The 22632-nt window shown below is 40.8% G+C and overlaps 2 protein-coding genes across 6 annotated transcripts in view; both read left to right on the top strand.

Moving 5' to 3' along the window:
• lipeb (lipase, hormone-sensitive b) overlaps nucleotides 1–13685 on the top strand; it is a 25839-nt gene extending 12154 nt beyond the window's left edge. For all 5 annotated transcript variants that reach the window (XM_025061694.1, XM_008323970.2, XM_025061695.1 and 2 more), the window contains 9 exons: nucleotides 1131–1276; nucleotides 1398–1583; nucleotides 2774–2926; nucleotides 5337–5481; nucleotides 5875–6102; nucleotides 8733–8909; nucleotides 9892–10061; nucleotides 10596–10853; nucleotides 12023–13685. In XM_025061694.1, coding sequence (XP_024917462.1) covers nucleotides 1131–1276; nucleotides 1398–1583; nucleotides 2774–2926; nucleotides 5337–5481; nucleotides 5875–6102; nucleotides 8733–8909; nucleotides 9892–10061; nucleotides 10596–10853; nucleotides 12023–12427 — 1868 coding nt within the window. In that variant the 3' untranslated portion in view covers nucleotides 12428–13685. The remainder of the gene's footprint in view (nucleotides 1–1130; nucleotides 1277–1397; nucleotides 1584–2773; nucleotides 2927–5336; nucleotides 5482–5874; nucleotides 6103–8732; nucleotides 8910–9891; nucleotides 10062–10595; nucleotides 10854–12022) is intronic.
• Nucleotides 13686–18903: 5218 nt separating this feature from the next.
• Nucleotides 18904–22632, top strand: part of tmem145 (transmembrane protein 145) — a 33501-nt gene continuing 29772 nt past the window's right edge. Inside the window, exons 1-2 of the mRNA XM_008323977.3 lie at nucleotides 18904–19040; nucleotides 19187–19352. Coding sequence (XP_008322199.1) covers nucleotides 19242–19352 — 111 coding nt within the window. The 5' untranslated portion in view covers nucleotides 18904–19040; nucleotides 19187–19241. The remainder of the gene's footprint in view (nucleotides 19041–19186; nucleotides 19353–22632) is intronic.

Here is a 22632-nt window from a genome sequence, read left to right as displayed (position 1 = left end):
TATGTATATATATATATATATATATATGTATATATATATATGTATATGTATATATATATACTGTATATATACTGTGTATATATGTTTATGTATATATACTGTATATATACAGTATATATATGTGTGTATATATGTATAGGTTTATGTATATATGTATATGTGTACATATATGTATGTGTATATGTTTATGTATATATGTGTACATATACAGTATATATGTATGTATTCATATATGTATGTATATATACAGTATATATGTATGTATATAGATCTATATATTGATATTGATATATATATATATATTGATATATGTTGTTTTTTTTGAGACAGTCAATCTGTTCAGTACACATTTTGACATAAAAATCGATTTAGTGCGCAGGTCAGGCTAAACAGTGACATGCATCAGGGCTAAATGACACGACACGACGGTGGTCACATTTTGTGATCATGCTGTTTGATGTCATGACAAAAATAATGTTGAATATTCTCTCCTACAGAGATGAACTTTTTTCTTTTTTTCTTCCCAATTACCTTAGCTTTTTCAATTTGTTCACCAACCTTCTTTCTCGTCTACTTGGCTGTGTCACTTTGCCCATTTACTTCTAAAACTTTAGTGAGAGATTTTTGCCTCAGCACGGATGCAGAATATTAATATAATATTCCTTTGTTACTTTAATTAATTTCTGTTGAAAAATCGTATATATATATATATATCAATATATCACATCACCTTGGCAGTCGTGGGAAGAGCTCCGGTTTTAACACTTCAGTTTCAACAGTTGGAGAATGGGTTTTGTCTTCCATAGCAATCTATTACCTCAAGTTATTACCCTCCTCATGTCCTTACCTCTCACGATTCGCTCACGTTGTGGTCACAGTTTGCAACAGGTGGTGTAAAAGATTTAATACTAGACACTGGGGATGAGGACACATCTTTTCACAACAACTTTGTCAATCTGTCATCACCATCTTTGTTTTCCTTCCTTCAATTCTTCTTACCATCTATCTTTGCAAGTCACTTTTATTTATATTTTAATCACTCACACGTCTCACAACACCTGTTGTTCTGAATGTTGAACTGTTTTACCCCACCCCACCCCCCCACCTCCGCCTGTCCCTCCGTACTGTAGGTGTAGCAGCCAGCTCATTCTTCACCTCAGGGAAGTACGCCATTGACCCAGAGTTAAGGGGAGCAGAATTCGAACGTATTATACAGAACCTGGATGTTCATTTTTGGAAGACTTTCTGGAACATTACAGAGACGGAGGTTCTATCCGTAAGCAGGCATTTCCATTGTTTTAATTGACCTGACCTTGTTTAATTACGATCTCTTTTTCTGTTTTACTCCAATATTTCCATCCCTTGCTGATTTTTTTTTTTCTTTTTTTCTTGTCTAGAGTCTTGCTAGCATGACTTCCACCACAGTTAAGGTGAACAGGGCTATTTCGGTGCCCCCCGTACCTTTTGACCTTCCCTTGGCAGCCAATCAGGCGGTCTCTGTAACGATAGCTCCACCATCTGCACACATTGGCACTGCACCAGTTCAGATGAGGCTCATCTCCTACGACCTACGTGAAGGACAGGTAATTTATTATTCATTTTATTAGCAACATTTTGCTGACTCTCCTTATGCTAGTGCAGTACGTCTTACATAGTGAATATGGTAAGCTGGACATAAGTGGACCACTGCTGTATTGCTTGAATGATAACAAGCCCCCAGTCACTAGGTGGCAGCAACTCATACAGTGGTTTGTACAGATAAAGATATACATGTTATCAGGTTATCAATAGTATTTCAGTAAGCGGGGGTTGTGGGTCAGGATTTCGCAAAAAAAAAACATATATCTCGTCCGATCTAATACCTCAGCCCAAATTAACATATGCTCAAATTAACTTTGCGATTCAACTGTGAAAAGGGACACTGTCGCCTTAGTGACGTCATGCTGGATGCGAAAAGGTGATTATTTAACTTAGTAACAGTCCATGATGCAATTTTTTTTTGCTTTTGCAATGGTCATAAAGTGTTGCATAGTGACATTTTATTTATATAATTAGATTCTGATTGTTGTTTTTGTGTACACACTGGTTTATGTGTGTTTCCGGTGGATTTTCATAACGATGTCCCCCATTTCGTTACAATGTCTTTTTGCGGCAAAAGAAAGTTTTAAGACGACAGAAAAAAAAAAGAATAGCTTATAAGAACACCCCGCAGTGACATTAGGTGACAAAGAAAGAAATATTTGGCAAAACTGACAAAAATGTCCAGTAGAAATATTGGCAGCATACAGCGGTGGTTTATAAAAAAAAAAAACAGAATGCAAATCTGTAATAAAAATAAAAAATAATGCTATAATACAATATCCATTTTTTTGGTTAATGTACTGTTCAGTCTTGGGTCAGTTCTTCAGAAATCAGCATAGATCTCAGTTTGCCATTAGGTTCGCTTTTATGAAGGTTAAAGCAACAGAGTTCTAGCTGTGCTAACGTATAGCAGGGGTCACCAACTATATTTGTCAGAGGGTCAGAATTCTTCTGGACCGGACAGCAAATTAAATGAAAATCACATCATGTTGTCTCACATTATTATTTGATGTTTATTTTGGAATCCAGTCATGGACTGGGTTGACGGGCCAGGATCGCCAACACATCGTATCGGCTCATCCTCTGCATGGACTGGGTTGACGGGCCAGGATCGGCCAACTGATGCTTAATGACACATCGTTCATATCTGCTCATCCTCTCATACAAGTCACTCTGCTCTCACTTTTCGTAGGACAGTGAATCCCTTCTGTCCCTCTCCCGCTCTGAGGGAGGTGCCATTTCTCTGTCTTTGGGGTTGAAGGCTAAACGCCTCCCGCCTTCTCCCTGTTTGCTAATCCACTTCCACGGAGGAGGCTTCGTCGCACAGACCTCCAAGTCACACGAGGTAAGATGGGGGCTCCTCAGCTGGTGTCAAAAAGGAAATTGATCTGAATGATGATTATTTTTGTATTACTCACTGCAGGTGACAATAGAACACAAAATGAAAACATCAAACATTTATTCCAACATCATGTACTAGCAGAGTTCACGTGTGTGGGTTTATGGAAAAACCCTAGTTTGACATTGAGGCTCTTAAAAAATGTTCACCTATTACTGATTTAGTTAATAAATTAGGACATTTTTAGTAAGAATAAATAAATAATAAGAAATATCTGTGAGACACATAATAACAATAATAATGTTTTACCTACCGAACTTGTCTATACCACCGACCAATTGAGAGCCTGTTGATATTTTAGCTATCTCTCTGTCTATCAGCCGGCCATCTGCAAAGACAAAAAACCATGCGAACTAAAAAAACAAATCATTATCAAATCATTATCATCATCAAAGAATTTTATTAAAATGTCTAATTATCTCATGTTATTCTAGACTTATCTCTGTAGTCTCAATCCCTTAAATGAGGGCAGGGGAGAGTGCCGAGCACATGGAACATTTGCTTTAGGGCAGAGGCCTGTTGTGTCCATTGTGTTTTTTTTTTTTTTTTTTTTTTTTACTGTGTATCACAGCTGCACTCGTGTCATCTCTATGAAAAACCGACATCACAGGGTCTCTGTATTTTCTGCACAATTGACCATAACTGCACATTTACATCTCTTTATACTACTACTATGTGGTACTTTGGGGGTGGTTTCTGTGCAATAAATATTGAATGACTCATGAAGGTCATGTTTATCGTGCTCACTACACTAATGAGTTTACACAAGTCCGTAGCTGCTTTATTTCAAGTGTAGCAAACCAGCAAATCATTGACTATCTGCCAGGTTTGGCAACAGCCGTCATGCTACGAAAATTTATCGTACCGGACTGCGCTATTAGACAGTGTTGTTGACAATTTGTTGTCATACCGAAGCGGTGGTCTGAAAGGCGACGTGCAGGCAATCACCGTGCTTTTCTTCAGCTTTGTCAGGGAACTGTCAGGCACCGGCTGATGTTGTGGAAAGATCGCTGTAACGTGTTAGTTCAGTTCTCGGTGGTAGTTTTTTTTGACCATGAAAAGTTTTTGTTCAAGCTCCCTGGCACTGCTTAGAAGGAAAACACTGAATCTACACTGTATTTCTAATAAACTAGGACAAAGTGTTGTAACCACATAGGGTTAAAAGGCAAAGATTCCAGACATACAGCATCAGCGGGACTGATGTTTTTTTTTGTTTATATACTGTGTGTGTGTATATATATGTAGATGTATGTATGTATATGTACGTATATGTACGTATATGTTCATGTATATGTACGTATATATGTATATGTACGTATATGTTCGTGTATATGTATGTATATGTACGTATATGTTCGTATATGTTCATGTATATGTACGTATATATGTATATGTACGTATATGTACGCATATATGTATATGTACGTATGTATATGTACGTATGTATATGTACGTATGTATATGTACGTATGTATATGTACGTATGTATATGTACGTATGTATATGTACGTATGTATATGTACGTATGTATATGTACGTATGTATATGTACGTATGTATATGTACGTATGTATATGTACGTATGTATATGTACGTATGTATGTATATGTACGTATGTATGTATATGTATGTATGTATGTATATGTACGTATATATGTACGTACATGTACCTACATGTACGTACATGTACCTACATGTACGTACATGTACCTACATGTACGTACATGTACCTACATGTACGTACATGTACCTACATGTACACGTACATGTACCTACATGTACACGTACATGTACCTACATGTACACGTACATGTACCTACATGTACACGTACATGTACCTACATGTACACGTACATGTACCTACATGTACACGTACATGTACCTACATGTACACGTACATGTACCTACATGTACACGTACATGTACCTACATGTACACGTACATGTACTCACATGTACGTACGTGTGAGTACGTACGTACGTGTACGTGTACGTGTGAGTACGTACGTGTGTGTACGTGTACGCGTACGTACACGTGTACGCGTGTACGTACGTACGTACGCGCGCGTGTACGTGTACGTACGTACGTGTACGTACGCGTACGTGCGTACGTGTACGTGCGTGTACGTACGTACATGTACGTACATGTACACGTGGGCGTACACGTACGTACACGTACGTACACGTACACGTGTACGTATATATGTATGTATGTATATGAACGTATATATGTGTATATATATATACACAGTATACATATATGTACATACGTGTGTATATATACATATATGTTTAATGCTATTGTTTTTCAAATAAGAAAACCCACAGCCCTTTTTCTCTTGTCCTCTGTCTTTGCAGCCATATTTGAAGAGTTGGTCCCAGGATCTTGGTGTCCCCATTTTGTCAGTTGACTACTCTCTGGCCCCTGAGGCCCCCTTCCCCAGGGCATTGGAGGAATGTTTTTATGCCTACTGCTGGGCTCTGAGAAACCCTCATCTATTAGGTACTAAAAACAAAACTCCCAACTTCTTTGGGAAAGTTAAAATGCTAACAGCTTTTGTTTTTGGTGTATAGATTGTATAATACAAATTAAGAGACCCACTAACTGATGATTTAACTCATTTAAACTTCAAATGTGTTGAAGAATCCTTTTACTCTCACTGTGTTTGCGTATAATGACATTTTTATGATTAACTTGTACTACGAGCTTGCAGCTTAATATTCGAAAATGATGTGACAGGGAAGGATTTAAAAAAAAAATCTGAATCACCTGTGTGTCTCTTTACAAGCTCACTGGTCTGCCTATTGCCATTTTCACACTAATTCATTTTGAGTCCCCCCCCTCTGCCCTGCCTGTTTGACACATTTTCTCGAACCCCTATTTTTATCTCACCAGGATGGACTGGAGAAAAAGTCTGTCTGGCCGGGGACAGCGCTGGAGGGAATTTGTGTTTGACGACATCAATGCGTGCCGGTGCCTTTGGTGTGCGAATGCCAGATGGCGTCGTAGCTGCCTATCCAGCTACCCTGCTCACTGCCTACGCGTCACCTTCCCGTCTGCTAACGCTTATGGATCCCCTGCTGCCGCTCAGTGTGCTCACCAGGTGTCTCGGTGCCTACGCAGGTAGGAGCGAATCTGCGTATTTAAAGATCTTTGGTGGAAGTCTGCGTCCCATACGTGTTACACATAGGGGTGTCAAACTGTCAAACAAATGAATCGGGACGAAAATTAAAACACACAAGCTACAATGGTGGTCAAACAAGATTACAGTTGTTTAAGTCTAGTGCTGAGAGGGCTCTCACCAGAAGTAATGAATTTGAACAGACTGTAATACATTTTTTTCCTCAATAAAACAAAGAAAAACTAGCCATATATTTGCAAAATTTGGACTCTGGAGTTTGACAAGGGCCATGTATATAAACTGTTAACGCTAACTAAAACCAGTTAGCATTATCTATCATTACTGATTACTAATTTATACGTCATGTCAATTCATGTCTACACTTAGAAGCTAAAATATTATTAATTATTGTTGTATGTGACTCGACAGAGGTTGGAGGTCTGCAGTGAAAGGGGACAAATATATTTGATCAAATTGAAATTGACAGTGTTTAGGTGGGAATTTCAGTATGCCAAGATAAGACATTTTGGATGTGGTTCAAAGCTAACACAGATGAGGTGAGGATACGCAGTGAAAAGAATGGCCAGGGCTTAAATAGTTAAAAGTTAAGAACTTTAATGATGTAGTAAATTTAAGGTTGGAACATGTGTTGAGGACAGATGGAAGATTGCTTGGATGATGGAGGTAAGAAATAGGAGTCGACCTCAAAAGGCTTGTTAACTTGGTGAAGGGTTTTTTTTTTTATTTTTTTATTATTATTATAATTTTAATGATGAGGCATGAATTAAACTGAGATAAAAGAATACGGTCCACTGCAGCAACCCGTGAAGGAAGAAGTAAAAAGAAAGTTCAGTCTCTGACTAATTCTATTTAACATGACGTTTGTGTAAAAAAAAAATAGAAAAAAACCCGATCATGAATGTAGCACTTCATGTAATTCATTTACACCTTTCCAATGGCTGCGATACTCCCACGCCACTCGCGACAGCAAAATAAACCTCATGGTAATACCATATTGGCACAACAGCTTACAGTTTAACATCGCGTCCCAATGTTTTTATTAATTTGGAATCTTCCTGCCTACTGCCTGGAAATGGTTAAAGTTGCTCCAGGAGGGGCAATCGGGTTAAAAAAAACCAATGATTTCAATGTCTGATTAATCAAATGTGGAAAAGTAAAGACAAAATGTCGTGGACTTAAGGGGCATAGAGGAAGTAAACGCTTAGAGGTAGTGAGGTTTTACCACAGGAAGAACCAATTTCTTAGGTGAGGGGAAGGAAGACAAGGAATGCTAAAGAATATACATTGTGGATGAAAGACAGGCAGTCAAAAAGACGAAGACAGACAGGAGGACTGTGGCTAGAAGCATGGCTAAAAAGATGTTAGAAGGAGGAGGGAATGGTATTGCTGGCTAAACCGAAAGAAAAAGCTGTGAAGAACAGAAAGGACATTTAGGTGATAAAGTTAGTTTAGAAGTGAGCTGAATCTTTCGAGTTAGTGAACGGAGTTCTTTTCGGTGCTGATGAATGAGGAGAACTAGAGCGAGAGTAGGACAGATGAAGGACAGATGGGAAACCAAGACTGCAGGGGAATTAGCCGTGGGGAAATTAAGGTAGATTTAAAAAGGATGGGGAAAAAAAAAATGTTCTGTACAGTCCTGTGAAGTGAGGAGATGCCTTATGAATGAGGAAGAAGTGTAATTTAGAAAAATGTGATGCGCAGAGCTGTGATAACTACATCGTTATAATGTCTGTCATTATGCGTGATGAGGCTAGGAGAGTTTGACACGCAAGAGTAGTCTATTTGGTTTCATGCCCAGAAAGAACACAACAGATTTTTATTTTTTTATTTATTTGCTTTGTAGCATTGTACAGTGTGAGAATGCGGCAGAGGAATATGTGAGGGTGGTGCAGAAAATGGATGACAACAGCAGGCCACGGGGTGTGCAGTTGGAGTGAATGATGGGTTAAGGATGGACTCTGGGCCCCTTCTTGTTTATAGTGGGTTTATTGGATAAAGGATGTTTGAAATAGAACTGTTTTAAGAGACAGATATATGAATATATTAATTGAAATTATTTTTTTGCTGCTATTGTTTCTAGCGAGGATTTGAATGACAAAATGAAGAGCAAGTATCTTGAGGGATCCACTTAGAAAAAACAACAAAGAAAGCAGGATGTTGTCTGCTATATATTTCCTTTTAATACCATGACTTACCACTAATAGTGTTTTTTGCCTATCATTACAGTGTGTTTTATATATAGAGGTAATTGTAAGTTGACAGCAGTGATACTATTTCCTGGGTGGTCTCTTATTCTAATATTATCATTGTCATATCACTCGATATTTTTAGTTATGTTATTTCAATACTTCCCAAACTTTTTTTCTGGGGACCCATATTTTAAAAGTCACAAACCTTCATGTTTGTGATTCCAGACTTGGGTCGTGAAACTCCTGGGAAACATAACGCAAAACGACCCCCCCAAAAAAAACAACAACTCCTGCGAACCACCTTAGGTCGCGACCCAGTCTTTGGGAACCAGTGCTTTACACAAGCATTAGACAAAATGAATTTGATATGAATTGCACATCCACCATTAATCGGTCACCGTTCGTTGTGTTTCCATGTCCAGGCAATGAGCCACAGACTGAGAAGCAGGTAGAGAAAGCCGGCGCTCTGGGTCTGGCGAGAAGAGATACAGCTGGACTACTGCGAGATTTACGACTGGGAGCCACCGGCTGGTTCCACTCTCTGCTGGATTCAAACACTTCCTTGGCTTCTTCCACTGGTGCTGATGGGCTGCCAGCAGGTACAGGAACACCACTGACTGTGGCTTTATGTGGTAGTGACTTGTATGGAATATTAGGTGTGAACTTGGTGGTTTGATGTGAGTGGAAAACGGCCAATAGTCTCACATTTTAGAGCCGTGGGGTGGAATATACTGTACCAAGGCCGTTTTTGCTGCTGAGGACTCAGGCAAAAGACGGATGAAATGGAGATAAATGTCTATCTATATTCTATCAGAATGTATCTGTAGTTTTTAGCCCTTTTAGGTAGTGTGGTTTTCAATCAGTGAGTCAGTTTATTGCTTTGCTGTTCTACAACGAAGAGACTTTCTTAAGGGTGGCTCTACGTATGACCCCAAAAGAGTCAGTTTATTCCTTTGGTTTTTTTAATTCCTTTATTGTCACACTTACCTGGTACACAGATATGGTAGTGGTTCTCAAACTTTTTATACTCCTGAGAAAACATTGAGCTCTCTGAGTACCACCATGATGACCAACATTAGCATATAGCAACATAGGCCTTCCCTGTTAGCTTCCACCACACAGGAGAGATGTTTATACAGATGTTTATGTTTAAATGTTGTATTAATTGTGCAAGGTATGTTTCAGATTTATTCAGTTGAAAATGTAAATATGTGAAAATATGAACGTTCCCCACGTACCACCGGTGGTACGCGTACCACAGTTTGAGAACCATTGGTATAGAATACACAAAAAGTGAAATAAATATATGCACGGGGGTCCTCGACTTAAGACAGGATTCGGTTCCTTGTGGTGGCGTAACTCGGGTTTTCCCCGTAAGTTTGAACTTGCATACAGCTGTGTATTACATATTGAAAATGCAAGGTTTATAATTCGTTCCGGATCCTACCAGAACAGAACCATTTTTTCCGCTTACCGTTGCCACCAAGACATTTACATCGACCTGTTAAATCGAACATACACTTCCATCAGTTCCATTGCTAATTTACATTTTTTTTCAACTGTTTTTACTCATTATTTTAGATGCAGTGCGGAATAGCATTTCAGAGGCATCCATCTCTGCTCCTCAGGCTGATTCCGCCGCAGCCTCCGGGTCCTTAGAGTTTCCCTCCAAGTCTTGCCAGGACTTGCCAGGCACATACAACAACACCAGCTACACCTCGTGCAGCGGACCAGAGCTCTCTGAAGACACTGTAGGTTTTCTCTGACCCACACTACCGCTGCCTTGTTCTGTTAACAAATACCTTCACGTTGCATTGCATTCACATGGTGACGATAGTTCCATTTTCCATTTTCCGTTTGTCATTTTCTCGATCTTGTAGTTCGTATTTCTATGGGTTTTGTGTAACGTACTGCCAAGTTGTTCAAGCCAAATCAGAAAACTGTTATGATGTCATAACGGGAAATGTTATGACATCATAACATTTCCTAATATAGGGCCGATAATTATCTGGCATGGCTATTATCTGCATTTTGATTATAAAATCTAACTACATAAGAATGACCTGGAAAAAATGAACAATAGTTACTGCCTTTAGATAAACACCTTGCATAACTGACAGTACTTTAAATGAACCTTTTCCTCTTGGAAAAAACAGGCCATGTTCTGCCAATAATCTCGGGCTATCAGCCAAGGTTTTTAGACTTTCACAAGGACACGTTGTTGTTTCTGTGTACATAAGTAATAATAATAATAATAACAACTCTTTGTCCCTTTTGTCTCCTAGCCAAAAGAGGTAAATTTTTTCCTCGCCAAGGATCCAGAAGCCTCTTTGTCCACTGATTTGGCCGCAGTGGCCATACCTCCACCTGCTGGAGAGGAAGGGTCAGAACAGGGGCCGTATCCCTCCGGATTTGAACCGTTGCGTTCCGAACATCTGCCCAATATGCGTGTGGAAAGCTCACCGGTGGTCAAGGAGCCCTTCTGCTCTCCTCTTCTGGCCCCTGATAGCTTACTAAAAGGGCTGCCTCCCATTCATTTAGTGGTGAGTGGGACAAGAACTTTGAAACACTAACAATAGTGTTAATAAATAGCACAGCCTTATTAGCCAAGTGACTATATAGTCTGAACCAGCTACGGTGTCTTTATTATTATTATATTTTATTGTAGCCATCATCACTTCGCTTTTTTTTTTTTTGACAGCGGTGGATTAGTGGTTAAGGAAGCGGACTTAGGTCCGGAAGGTTTCAGGTTCGAATCCACATACTGAGCATGGCTACCTGGGTGCTTCAGCAGCCCCCTGCTCACTTTAGTAATGGGTAAAAAGCCGGAGGTCGAATTTCATTGCGCGCCGTGGTGTGCTGTGTCACAATGACGAGCAGTTCACTTTCACTGAATCACTACGAGGCAACACTCTGTAAAAGCGATTCTAATTTCGCGCCGGTGACATGATAAACTAGGACAAAAAAAAACACCAGAAGAGTCTGACTTACGCTTGGGAGCTAAAAAAACACCAGAAGAGTCTGACTTACGCTTGGAAGCCAAAAAAAACAACAACAAATACAGCAAATCTCACGCAATCCAATGTATTGCGTACAACCGGCGAATACCAACAAAGCCGTCTTCAAAGCCGAGTCATGTGACAAGATATTTGTTCGCTCACCATCTAGTTGCCTTTAGAAATTTGTTTTAAAACCGTACGTTGGCATGATGGAACAAGACTTTCTTATTAAATTTATAGCAGACGTTGATGTAACCGCTAAACATCGTAGGTCGAGGACGTCATAAACCGAGGTTTTCAGATTTTTTTTTCATCGGTGCTTTGATAACAATTCACATAAGGAGGAATTCTCTGTGAACCTCAATTAGACGTTTATATGTAAAAAAATTATGAAGATACAAAATTTAATGCTGAATTCCGGGAGATTTGTCTTTGTAATATTTGATCCATAGCTATTTCTTGATCTGATTGCTCAAATCAGTATCTTAGATTTAAAGCTTTTTTTTTGACTAAGAAAAATGATTCTAAGTTTGCAGGACTACTCACTGAAAAAAAAAAAGGTTGATAGTGTAAAAATCAAGTGCTGATTTAAATTTAGCAGGTGAGTTAGCAAGACGTTTTAATCTGAATCTTAATTAAACCTGTCACCATATCTGAAGGGAATACTAATTTATTTTTCTCACTTTCCCCCTCACCTTTCTTGCCGTACTCAGGCTTGTGCATTGGACCCCATGCTGGATGACTCCGTCATGTTTGCCAAGCGCCTACGGTCCTTGGAGCAGCCAGTCACGCTGTGTGTGGTGGACGACCTCCCCCATGGTTTCCTAACTCTCTCGCAACTCTCCAAGGAAACGAGGGAGGCTGCCAACGTCTGCGTGGAGCGGATTCGCGCCGTCTTCACCCAGAAGGAAACTCCTCCGGAGCCAAGGAAGCATCGAAAGTTGGAACGGACCAAGATGGGTGTGCGAGACACCAAAGCGGAGGATGACCCCGTCTTTGCTGGACGCACGGAAGGAGGAGAGCAAGCTGTTGGACATGGAGTCGGTGTTGCCGATGGAGAGGACTTGGTCGCCGTTGCAGCCCAAAACAATGGCGATGTCGGAGGTATTGGAGCCTGAACAAGGGGCTTTATTCATTTAAACGTTTTTCACTTAAGGAGTGAATGAAGGAGAAAAAAAAAAAAAAAAAGAATAAATCAAATTAAGACAGGTAGGTGCCGGTGACGGGGGATGGAAGATCATCATCGTCAAGAAGACGGCGCTGCCTCGCTCTTTAAAATGGCCGTGTTTTAAATACCACAGAGATCAGACTTCAGATCTTTGACCAGCTCTGGCCCACGGGTGTGTTGACGCACATTATCATCAGAGCGGCTGTCAGACAGTGCCGACTGGCACATAACACAGAGGCTGGAGGTTCTTGAGACAAACCTTGAGAGGGTGAATAATTTAAAGCGAGGCGATGGTTGAGCCCTAATGAGATGTTGATGGACACTGCCGTGATTGTGTGCGTGCGCGCGCATCCGTATGAAGTCATCCCCCATCAAAACAACCACTTGACACTAGAGAGCTGCTTTAAATCGCACCCAATAACTACAAGCCCTTCTTCTTCATTAAAGCTGTTTAGCCTCCGATGCTGCACACAGGGATTAGCTTTAACACAACAAGGACAGGCTCAAACTGGAAAGTCCCGGAGCAACACATCTGCTGCCGTTGACGTTGTATTCACCTTTTTTTTTTTTCTTTTTTTTTTTTTTAATCGCATGTAGCAGTATTATATTTTTATAATAATATATTTTATCCTCTTTAGTGGGAAACCATGATTCATAACTGATGTATACGTCGGTTCGTGTTTGTGCTACATTTCATCCGATGCTGTTCATTCCACTTTTTCAAATATTTAACATACTTTACCTCGGAGTCTTTAGCCACAGCTGTGTATACACAGAGTACTGTATAGATGCTGCTTTAAGCTATTCTGTGGTTGGAATATTTTGAATGGGAAGAGTGCATTTTATTGATTAGTAATAATTGCAGACTGCGTAAGAGAGATTTTTTTTTCTCAGTACACTAAACACATGTGCCCATAGCAGTGTCATATGCTTCCAACAGGACTTGTATTTTCCTTAAGAAGACTTCGAGAATTATAGTTCCCTGATCCTCTCACTGTGAAAACTACACTCAAGACACTGACGAAGAGAGTAGCTGCACAGAAGCTGAGCTTCCAGCTAGCCCAGACCACTTTAAACTTTCTCTGTACACATTATTTTCCCTTCTTCTTTTACCAAGTAGAAGCCACCAGAAGTGTGTGTAATCGTAACAGCCAAAACCTAGTGTTATCAGCTAATGATAACGTCCAGCAGCAGGCAAAAAAAATGGCCAGCAAATCATTTTCTATGCCATCTATTGGGAGAACGTGGGTATTGCAGGGAAAAGGTAAAAGTATAAGAATAATATAAATAAATTTTATATAATTTGGACAATTAATCCGGGCCGGATTAAAAAAGCCAAACGGGCCGCTTCCGGCCCCTGGGCCTTAGTTTGCTCACGCCTGTGTTAAGGTGGTGTTGTTTTCTTTGCTTCCGTGTTCTGCCCATTTTTAATGCAAAAAATGCATTGAGCGGTGCTGCCTTTAAAGCTGCTTTGCTACTTGTTGACTTTGTCAGACAAATGTCCTCGTGCTGTCGTGTCCTCACGGTGTCAGCGGCAGATCAAGTTCATTTCTTCAGTCTCATTCTTACAAATGTCAAAAGGCGTTCCCGAAAAATGCTGTAGCTGAGCAGGTGCAGACGCCATTAGAGGATGGGACGCTAATCAGTAAATCCATCGATCACACAGTAAATGAAAATGAAGTTGATCATTTTGCTAATTTGGTCTCAAAATAATGCTGACAATATTATCGTTTATTGGCAATCATTTGTGGGACAATATACAGTATCGTCCAGCAAAATATATTATCGTCACAGACCTAGGGAATGATGTTGTTTAGTGTTTAATATTGACCTCTATGTCTGTTCACATTAACACTAACTATTTTTGCAGTTATATCTGCAGTTCATGTTTCAGGATGCGACTGCAAAACAAGCACTGTTCCTTGTCTGATGCCTCCAAAATAATCCTCAAAAGCTGAGACAGGGTGTCGTGTAGAACTGCAATAACTGTTTATAGTCGAGGACACTAATCGTTGACCGTTGGTGTTGCTTGACGAGTCTCTGTTGTCAAATGTTGCTCCAGGCAGCTCAGTTCTTGACATTCCATGGATGGTGGGGATGTGTCACTTTAAATCGTACGTATGTTTTAGTATTAATTGCGCCTCCACTTTAGTGAGAGTTACCGCTAACAGATCACCTTACCATGACAGATGCTGGCTTTGGAACTTTGCACTGATAATAGTCAGGGTGGGCCCTTCGACGCTTCAGACCGAAGGACATGACGTTACTGAGGTTGAAGAGTTCAGTTTCTCAAGAAGACCTCTCGCCGTTGGGGGTCATCTGGGGAAGCGTTAGCAGTCGTTAGAAGTCTGAGGGGTCGTTGTCCCGCCTCTTGGATGAGAGGCGAACGTCTTCTTGAGAAAACTTCACGTCCAGTTGCCTAACGGAACTCTTCAACCTTGACCGTGACCTGGCTGACTGAGAATCTTCATAGACATGATGTTACTGACTTCAACTGGTTATGTACAACGTTCAGTTAACATGGTGGACTCTTAGCTTGCATTTGTGGATGTAGTGAAGAAGTGTGTTAAATAACAACGGTTTCCTGAAGTGCTCCTCAGCTCAGGGGTTGGTATCATTTACAGAATGATGTCGGCTTTGAATGCAGTGCCGCCGCAGGGATCAAACTTCACGCGCAATCGATGTTTGTTTTGTGTTTTATGATGCGTCGAAATTTCTCTAGAGTCTCCAAATGTTTTGATGATATTGTCGGATATACATATATGAAATTCTTGTGCTGTTGTTGAGGGAAAAAAAAGGTGAACGACATCCGTACTGGTTCACAACTGAACATTTGAATTCAATCTTACCACTCTTTTGTGACTGTTTCAGCTTTTTTTTTGCCATGTGTTTCAGCCATCAAACTCCAAAATATGGGCTTTGTGACTGTTTCAGCTTTTTTTTTGCAATGTGTTTCAGCCATCAAAAATATGGGAAAAGAACAAGGAAATTCAACAATGTGAACATCAATCTTTTTTTTTTCTTTTTTTTTCTTTTTTTTAGAGTATTCAGTAAATGATTTAGACAAAAGTGAATACTGTTAGGTTTTGTATCCGTTGTACTCTCAGAGCAGACATGACTGACAGTTGACTTCGATAACATAAAACTTTATGTTTCTGTTTGTGATTCCACCCGAGCACTTTACACTAAACACAATTGCCCTGTAGAGGGCCAGCCCCTCTGACAGATGAAACTGCAGTTAATATATCGCTTGGCCCTGTTACCATAGGGTTGCTGCTGCTTTAGCTCTTCAGGTTGAGGGATTAGAACCTCCTCAGTTGTGTCAGGTCGTAGAACTTAGATTTTACTGTATCTTTTCAAGACTGATGAGTAAACCCACAACCACGAAGAAGAAATAATTACTATGCCGAAATGTCTCAACTCTGCCTGAGAGACTACAAGCTGCTTTAAGCCTTTTTTTTGTAAAACAGAATTGCTGCATTTAAAAAAAAAAAAAAGAAACAAATTTACAGACAGGAAACTGCTTTGTTAATAGCAGCCAGAGGAGCAGGTTAAAATATACATTTCCATTTTAAACAATTTATGTTCACCTCTTACTGCAGCTTGTACAGTTCCCACTGGTGCAGAGAATTGTGTTACCTTCTTCTCCTCGATAATGGAATATACAATCCACATTTCGCAGGTCCAAACCAGAGCTGGAAACAAAACTGAACTGGACTTATTTTATTAAAACACTCCGACTGTGTTCGACTCTCGCTGCGTTCTAGATCAAAGCTAGAAGACGGCCGTGCTCTCAGTTTCAGGAAATACATTAATAATGTAAAAACGTATGCTTGTGAAAGACCCCGCAAAGGAACTGGATGTGAACATGTGTTTGATTTTGCCGTTGAGCTTTAAATAATGTATTTTTTTTTTTTAGCAGCGTAGTAGTGGCCAAACCTCTGCGTGTGCCATGATTAGCAGGAGCTAGACTTGGGGTAACCTTACAGAGGTGAACTATCAGCAGCAGACACGAACCCATGGCGGCCGTGTTCAGCATGAATGGCTCTGTAGTGCGGTTGTATTGTGGTTGGTTATATTAAAGCGGCATGTTTATTTCAGGGGTAGTTATTGAGACTGTAAAACGCAATCGTTTGAAAGCCTTAAGATTAATTCACGTGTATGTGAAACTTCGACATCACATCTCTTTTCATAATTGTTGATTGCCCCCTTTATCAGGAGTCCCCAACCCAGTCTTGAAACAATTGATTTCCTTTTTTTTTTTTTTTTTTTTTTTTCTTCATTTTTTTACAAAATAATACATCTTTCGGACATTTTTTTTTTTTTTCATTTTTTTCCAAAATAATACATCTTTCGGACGAGTCTAGAAGATCCTTTAACAATCATTCTGATCAATGCGGTCCTCCCAGTCCGCTGTACTGGCCAACCGGTCCTTAGTCGAGGCCGGGGACCACTTCTATATCTGATTAAAACAACAGTTACCAAAATACAGCGAATCCATAGTCTTTAAACATGGAGCATGTGTCGGACTTCAGTTGTTGAAACAGCATTTTGTTCCGACCACCTGAACAACGAGCGTGAACAAATGGAAAAATATGAGGGCGGAAAGTAAAAACTTGTCACTGAAATAGTTGGCTGCTGAGGGCGGAAAGTAATGTTTTTTTTTTTTTTTTTTGAAAAACTGTCAGTGGTGCCACAGTGGTAGTCTTGACTTGACAGATTTATTCCAAATGCACCTCACTCACCATTTGGGGTCGGGAGTTGGGGTGGTAGTAGAATCAAACTCAGAGCTGCTGCATGCCGAGTAAGAATACTAACACTGTACTTGGCTGTAAAGTACAGGAAGAAGTTCAGCGTGATCTCCGCCACACTGACAAATGCAGTTCAGATGTAAAACAAAAGCAAGCGATGCAGGCTGAAAACGAAGGCTTTTCCATGTGAGTGAGAAAACACCGGAAGTGCAAACCTGTGCATTTATAAGAGACTTTATATTAACCAAGCTTAATGCAGACGTTTTTACTTCGGTTGGTCAGTTTGATGGCAGACCAATCGGTTTTATTTTTGCTGGTTTCATACTGTGTAGAGATGTGTATTATTTTATTTTCGTTGATTTATATTTTAATAAATATATTCTCCCTTCAGCAGACCTTTGTGTCCAAACCCACTATGATTTGTGTTACGTGGTGAAAAAATATGAAATAATTGAATCTTTGTGATTCGTGTCTGTTAGATGAAACCGCCAAGTAAGTTCATGCAGTATTTTAGTGTCTGTCGCATAGTAGGAAATAGGGAATTATTTAGTTTCACTAGTAAAAAATCTGCACAGCACTTCACAGTGTGGGCGTGGGTTTAGGGAACGATGTCTTAAAAATGTATTTCTTTGCTAAGACAAAAAACCCCTTGGGGTGTACTGTGATAAGTTTGTTCTTAACTGTACTTTCTGTACTGAGGAAGTGGCGAGGTGGTCTGTCCACCGAGGGATCTGTGGAGGTCTCAACTGCTATTTTGATAGAACACTACTTTATTTAGCAAAAGATAACAGTGTTCTTGTAATATGATCATATTACTGCAAGTTGTATCTTACATCCGACAGGAGCTTTGATCGGGAGCCCTCTGAATTCAACACGTTTTCCGCCAGTGGTCGAGGAAGTGGACTTATGTCTGGAAGGTTGCAGGTACGAATTCACTCACTGCCCTGAGCACGGTGGTGGGCTGTGCATCGGTAACAATAATTCACTTTTACTTTCACTTCACTTGATCGCACTGACCTCTACAGTACATATATATGTATTTTCTGGGCTATAAGTGACACTTTTCTCGGTTTTGCAACGTATATGTTAAAATATATAATTTCACGTTTGTTTGTTTTTTTTTCAAACTGACAGCCGCTAGAGGGCACTCTAGGCTTGTGTACCAGTATCTGCTACTCCTGTACCACCGAAAAATGACTTGTTCGTTATATTCACACTGACAGCCGCTAGAGGGCACTCTAGGCTTGAGTACCAGTTATCTGCTACTCCTGCACAACTGAAAATGTACGTGTTCTGAGCTAGAACATGCGAATTTTCTAGCTCACTTACAGATGTGTAGGTAGGCGTAATATATAGCCTGCATATACTGTATGTATTTATTAGATAAAATGTCAGCTTCGGTTTCATGCATTGCAACGAATCAACTGTAATTACACTTTGATGCCACTGAACGGCAGCAGACATCAAATGTGGCAAATTATCTTTGAAAGTTTCGTTTTACTTTTTAACACTTAATTTGAATTATTTCACATTCTAGCAGCATTTTACATCTAACCAATACTGAGCCGCCGTGAACCTCATTTTGGCCCGTGACCCAGATATTTTGCTCATCCCCGGTCTATAGAACGTAAGTTGGGAAATGAGTGGGAAGAACGCAAAACTGCTAATTTCTTGTTCAGTAAAGTTAAGTGAATAACTACCTATCTAGCTAGGTGGCCGTTTAATATTCTGTCTTCTGTGACACTTTTTAGGTTGTGCAAAGACTTTTCTAGAAAATGGTGATTCAAAGGATTGTGTACTGCATCAGTACAGGTGAGTTATATCGGATATTTGCTGAGGGTCAGTGACAGAACCATATTTAAACGCGCTCTCTCTCTTTCTTTATCTCTCTCTCTCTCTCTCTCTCTCTCGTGCTCGCTCTTTTCGCGCTCGCTCTTTTCGCGCGCCCCCGCTGGCAGCCAGGCATCTTCTGTACTCAGAGCTCAGACGAGCGTTAGCCGCGGAGAGACGAAGATGGACTCGGGGGTCTGGGGCAAAATTCTGTGGCTGGTCACGCTGTGCAGTCTTCTCTACGTACATTCTGTGCACGGGAAATATGTGAAAGGCGTCGTGGACACTAAAGAGGTGAGTAGTTTACTGTCTGTGTCCGTCTGTCCTCCCGCCTTCGTGTGTTTGTACTCGGGACAAATGACATGGACGCAGAATGGTGACAGGGAGCGGGCAGCGGACTCCACTGCGTAGCCAAAACACACACTTATCACCCGTTCGCGGTAGCAGGCTACAAGTTTGCTCGTCCGTCCACTGTTTTATATATATTGGTATGCGCGTGTCGTTTGTGGCGTAGATTCCTCCCTCGAGGTTGTGGTTTTGGGGGCGCGAGCATCCAATCAGCCCACGGTTACAGCTCGAGCTGTTACAGGTGTGGCTGGTTCGGTCCAGCCTGGTGTGGTTCGCATTCTGTCTACCGCCCACCCTGACGACCCCCCCCTTTCTCTCTCTTACTCTCCCTCTCTCTCTCTCAAACATACATATACACGCACAGTACAGGTGTAAAAAGGGCCGTATAATACATGGAATTCAGGCTATGGTGGGATTACACAACCAGGGCCTGATGTTGCACATCCATAGAAACGATGGAAACTTCTACAGTGGCAAATCTTCATGTTGTTATGTGTTTTGTGTCAAAACGTAAAGGTTCACAATCACAGGGCTGCGGACCACGACCAGAACGTAGGTCATTTAATGCCTGGTCCACCGAAAGCATGACGTATTATTTTTAATTTCATGAATTATCAGCATTGTTGGCAGGCGTTCTGGAAATCTCCACGGAAGGACAGGTGGAGGACAGGGTGTTAATTAATGAAATTAGTTAACGAAAGGATGTTGGTCAAGATGACACGGTCGTTTTTGTTCTCTACGGTTGATGGACAAAATGACAGATGAGGTGGTGCAGCAGAGCGTGTTTTGGGGATGACATTGTGATCTCAGGTGAGAGTGAGAAGCAGGTGGAAGAAGTCCTGGAGATGGTGAGGTTCGCTTTGGGACAAGGAAGGAATTCACACACGTGTGTGTGTGTGTGTGTGTGAATGAGAGCGAGAGAAGTGCTAATAGGAAGCTGTGATGAGTAGCAGGTTGTAAAGATGGAGGATTTCAGGTGCTGTGAATCAACCCTCAAAGTAATTTATGATGCTCAAAAGAGATGGAGAAAAGGATGGAGGGAAGGTGGAATGGATGGAGGGAGACGAGCGTCCGGGTGATTTGTGACGGAAGAATAGCAGTTGTTAGTTGAAATAGAAGGTTCGTAAGGCGGTAGTGAGACCTGCTATGATGTATCGTTTAGAGACAGCGGTTGCCTAATGGACAAAAGACTTAAGGAGAAGGTTTCTGGATGCAATGAAAACGGACATAAAGATAGTTGATGTAACAACAGAGCATAGTCGACATATATATTTTGAATATATATATATTTATATATTTAAGGGCTGTCGGGGTTGTGAAGCTTTTGCGACGTAGTGAACTACACTTTCTGATAGCGCACACACTTTTTTGCATTCTGTTTGTTTACTTTACTTTGTCGAACATATGCCTCAGTGAGTGTAGTCTGTCGGGACAAAGGTTCTGCATCGTGCGGTGCAATTTTTCCCCCCGCCTGGATAACTGGGACGGGTGGTCATGTTTTAGCTGGGCATGCAAGATAGTTGTGTTGCCTTGTTTTGTTGCCACAGCATTCAAACAAATTTGGCGTACTGTGTGTATGGGCCTGTCTCAAATATGAATGTTGTTGTTGTTGTTGTTTTTCTATGTATTCATGGTTGTTCTAGCTCAGGGTAATTTAGTTCCGTCTCCCTGTGAAATAATCAACATAAATTCATTAAAAGTCAGTGATCATTGATAGAAGAGTATTGAATCTCACTGTACTTCTTCCACTCTACTCCTGAAAATATCACGATCATTTCACCCCAGAACCAAAATTATAAATCAAAATAGCTGTAGTTGTTTTCGGAGATTTTCTTTGCTACCAAAAAGGCAGGTTTGCTCTGAGCTCGAGAGAAAAACAGCTTGGTCATGCTTCTTATCCAGCCCTTACAGATACATCATGTGTATCACCTTACCTGACGCGTCCAAGAAAACAAAGAAGCTGAACGAGAAGCTTGGCAGCCTGAGCTCAGTTTAAATCCTCGATCTAGATGGCTGACTTCTGCTGGTGTGGCTTTTGCTACAGTTAATTGTTCAAGAGTAAAGTTGCAGACTTGAAACCCAGGTTGACGGCGGGGGACCAGGAAAGACAAATTAAGGCGGCAGTTATTCATCCATCAAGACTGTTGTGGCAGGGGCAATTCAGCTGTTAAATCCAGTACTGAAGTCAGCTCTGTCCAGTGACAACGTGGTCTTGTATCATTTATTAACAGTTGTAATTGTTGTCTGTGTAAACAAACATTAGGATACAGCAGAGGAGTCGGTATTATTTGGCAGATTTCCTACTTTATATCAGTTATGTTGGTGCATACTGTTATACAATTATATAGGGATGAGCGAGTACCAATACCAGGTATCGGTATTGGGCTGAAACTGGCCTTATTTTCTTGTATCGGTGTTCATTTAAGGATGCTGATGCCAGCCACCGATACTCAAGGGGAAAAAAATTGTTGAGTAGTACTCCTCACCAGAGATGGCGCTATACTGCCGCGTCATGTCCTGTTCAGACAAACATGAACGGCTCCCGTTCTGAAAACTAAATCTGTTTGGAAATTCTGTGAAGTCAACACAGACGACCCTGCGAGAGGCAAACTCTGCAAACAGGAAGTTCCAAGAGGCAGTATGAAGAGAAAATCTTTTAATACTAGTGATTTGCTAAAACTCCCTAAGGATGGGACACGCCAATGAGCACTGAAGGCTGAAGCTGCTATGGTGGAAAAGAAGTATCTCCGACTTTACAGCAAATTATTTCAAAAATGAGAACATTCGAAGATGTAAACTGACTGTAAACTGTTCCAACTTCTTCTTTTCGCAACGACGCAAATCAACATTGTGCTTCACAACCTACGGCATTGTTTACAAAATGGCGGTAAGCAATGCACCAGCAACCTCTCAATTCTTTTCTGCGCCTCTTCGACTCACTCCCTGGCGAATTGAAATACTATTGAGAACCTGATAACATGTAAGTACAAACCACTGTATGAGTTGCTGCCACCTAGTGACTGGAGGCTTGTTATCATTCAAGCATTACAGCAGTGGTACAATTATGTCCTGCGTGCCATATTCCATTGGAAGACCCTGACGCCCCCCCCCCGCACCTACCCATGCCCCCATGGGGACCCACCCCACTATTTGAGAAATACTGTATACCTCATTTTGAGCCCTGCCAAATGCTCGCCAGGATGCGATAATAGTGTAATTGAATAAT

This window comes from Cynoglossus semilaevis, chromosome 13 (assembly GCF_000523025.1).
Source record: "Cynoglossus semilaevis isolate Cse_v1.0 chromosome 13, Cse_v1.0, whole genome shotgun sequence".
In the NCBI taxonomy this organism is placed as follows: domain Eukaryota; kingdom Metazoa; phylum Chordata; class Actinopteri; order Pleuronectiformes; family Cynoglossidae; genus Cynoglossus; species Cynoglossus semilaevis.
The sequence above is the reverse complement of the archived record's forward strand: the minus strand, read 5'-3'. Positions and strand labels throughout refer to the sequence as shown.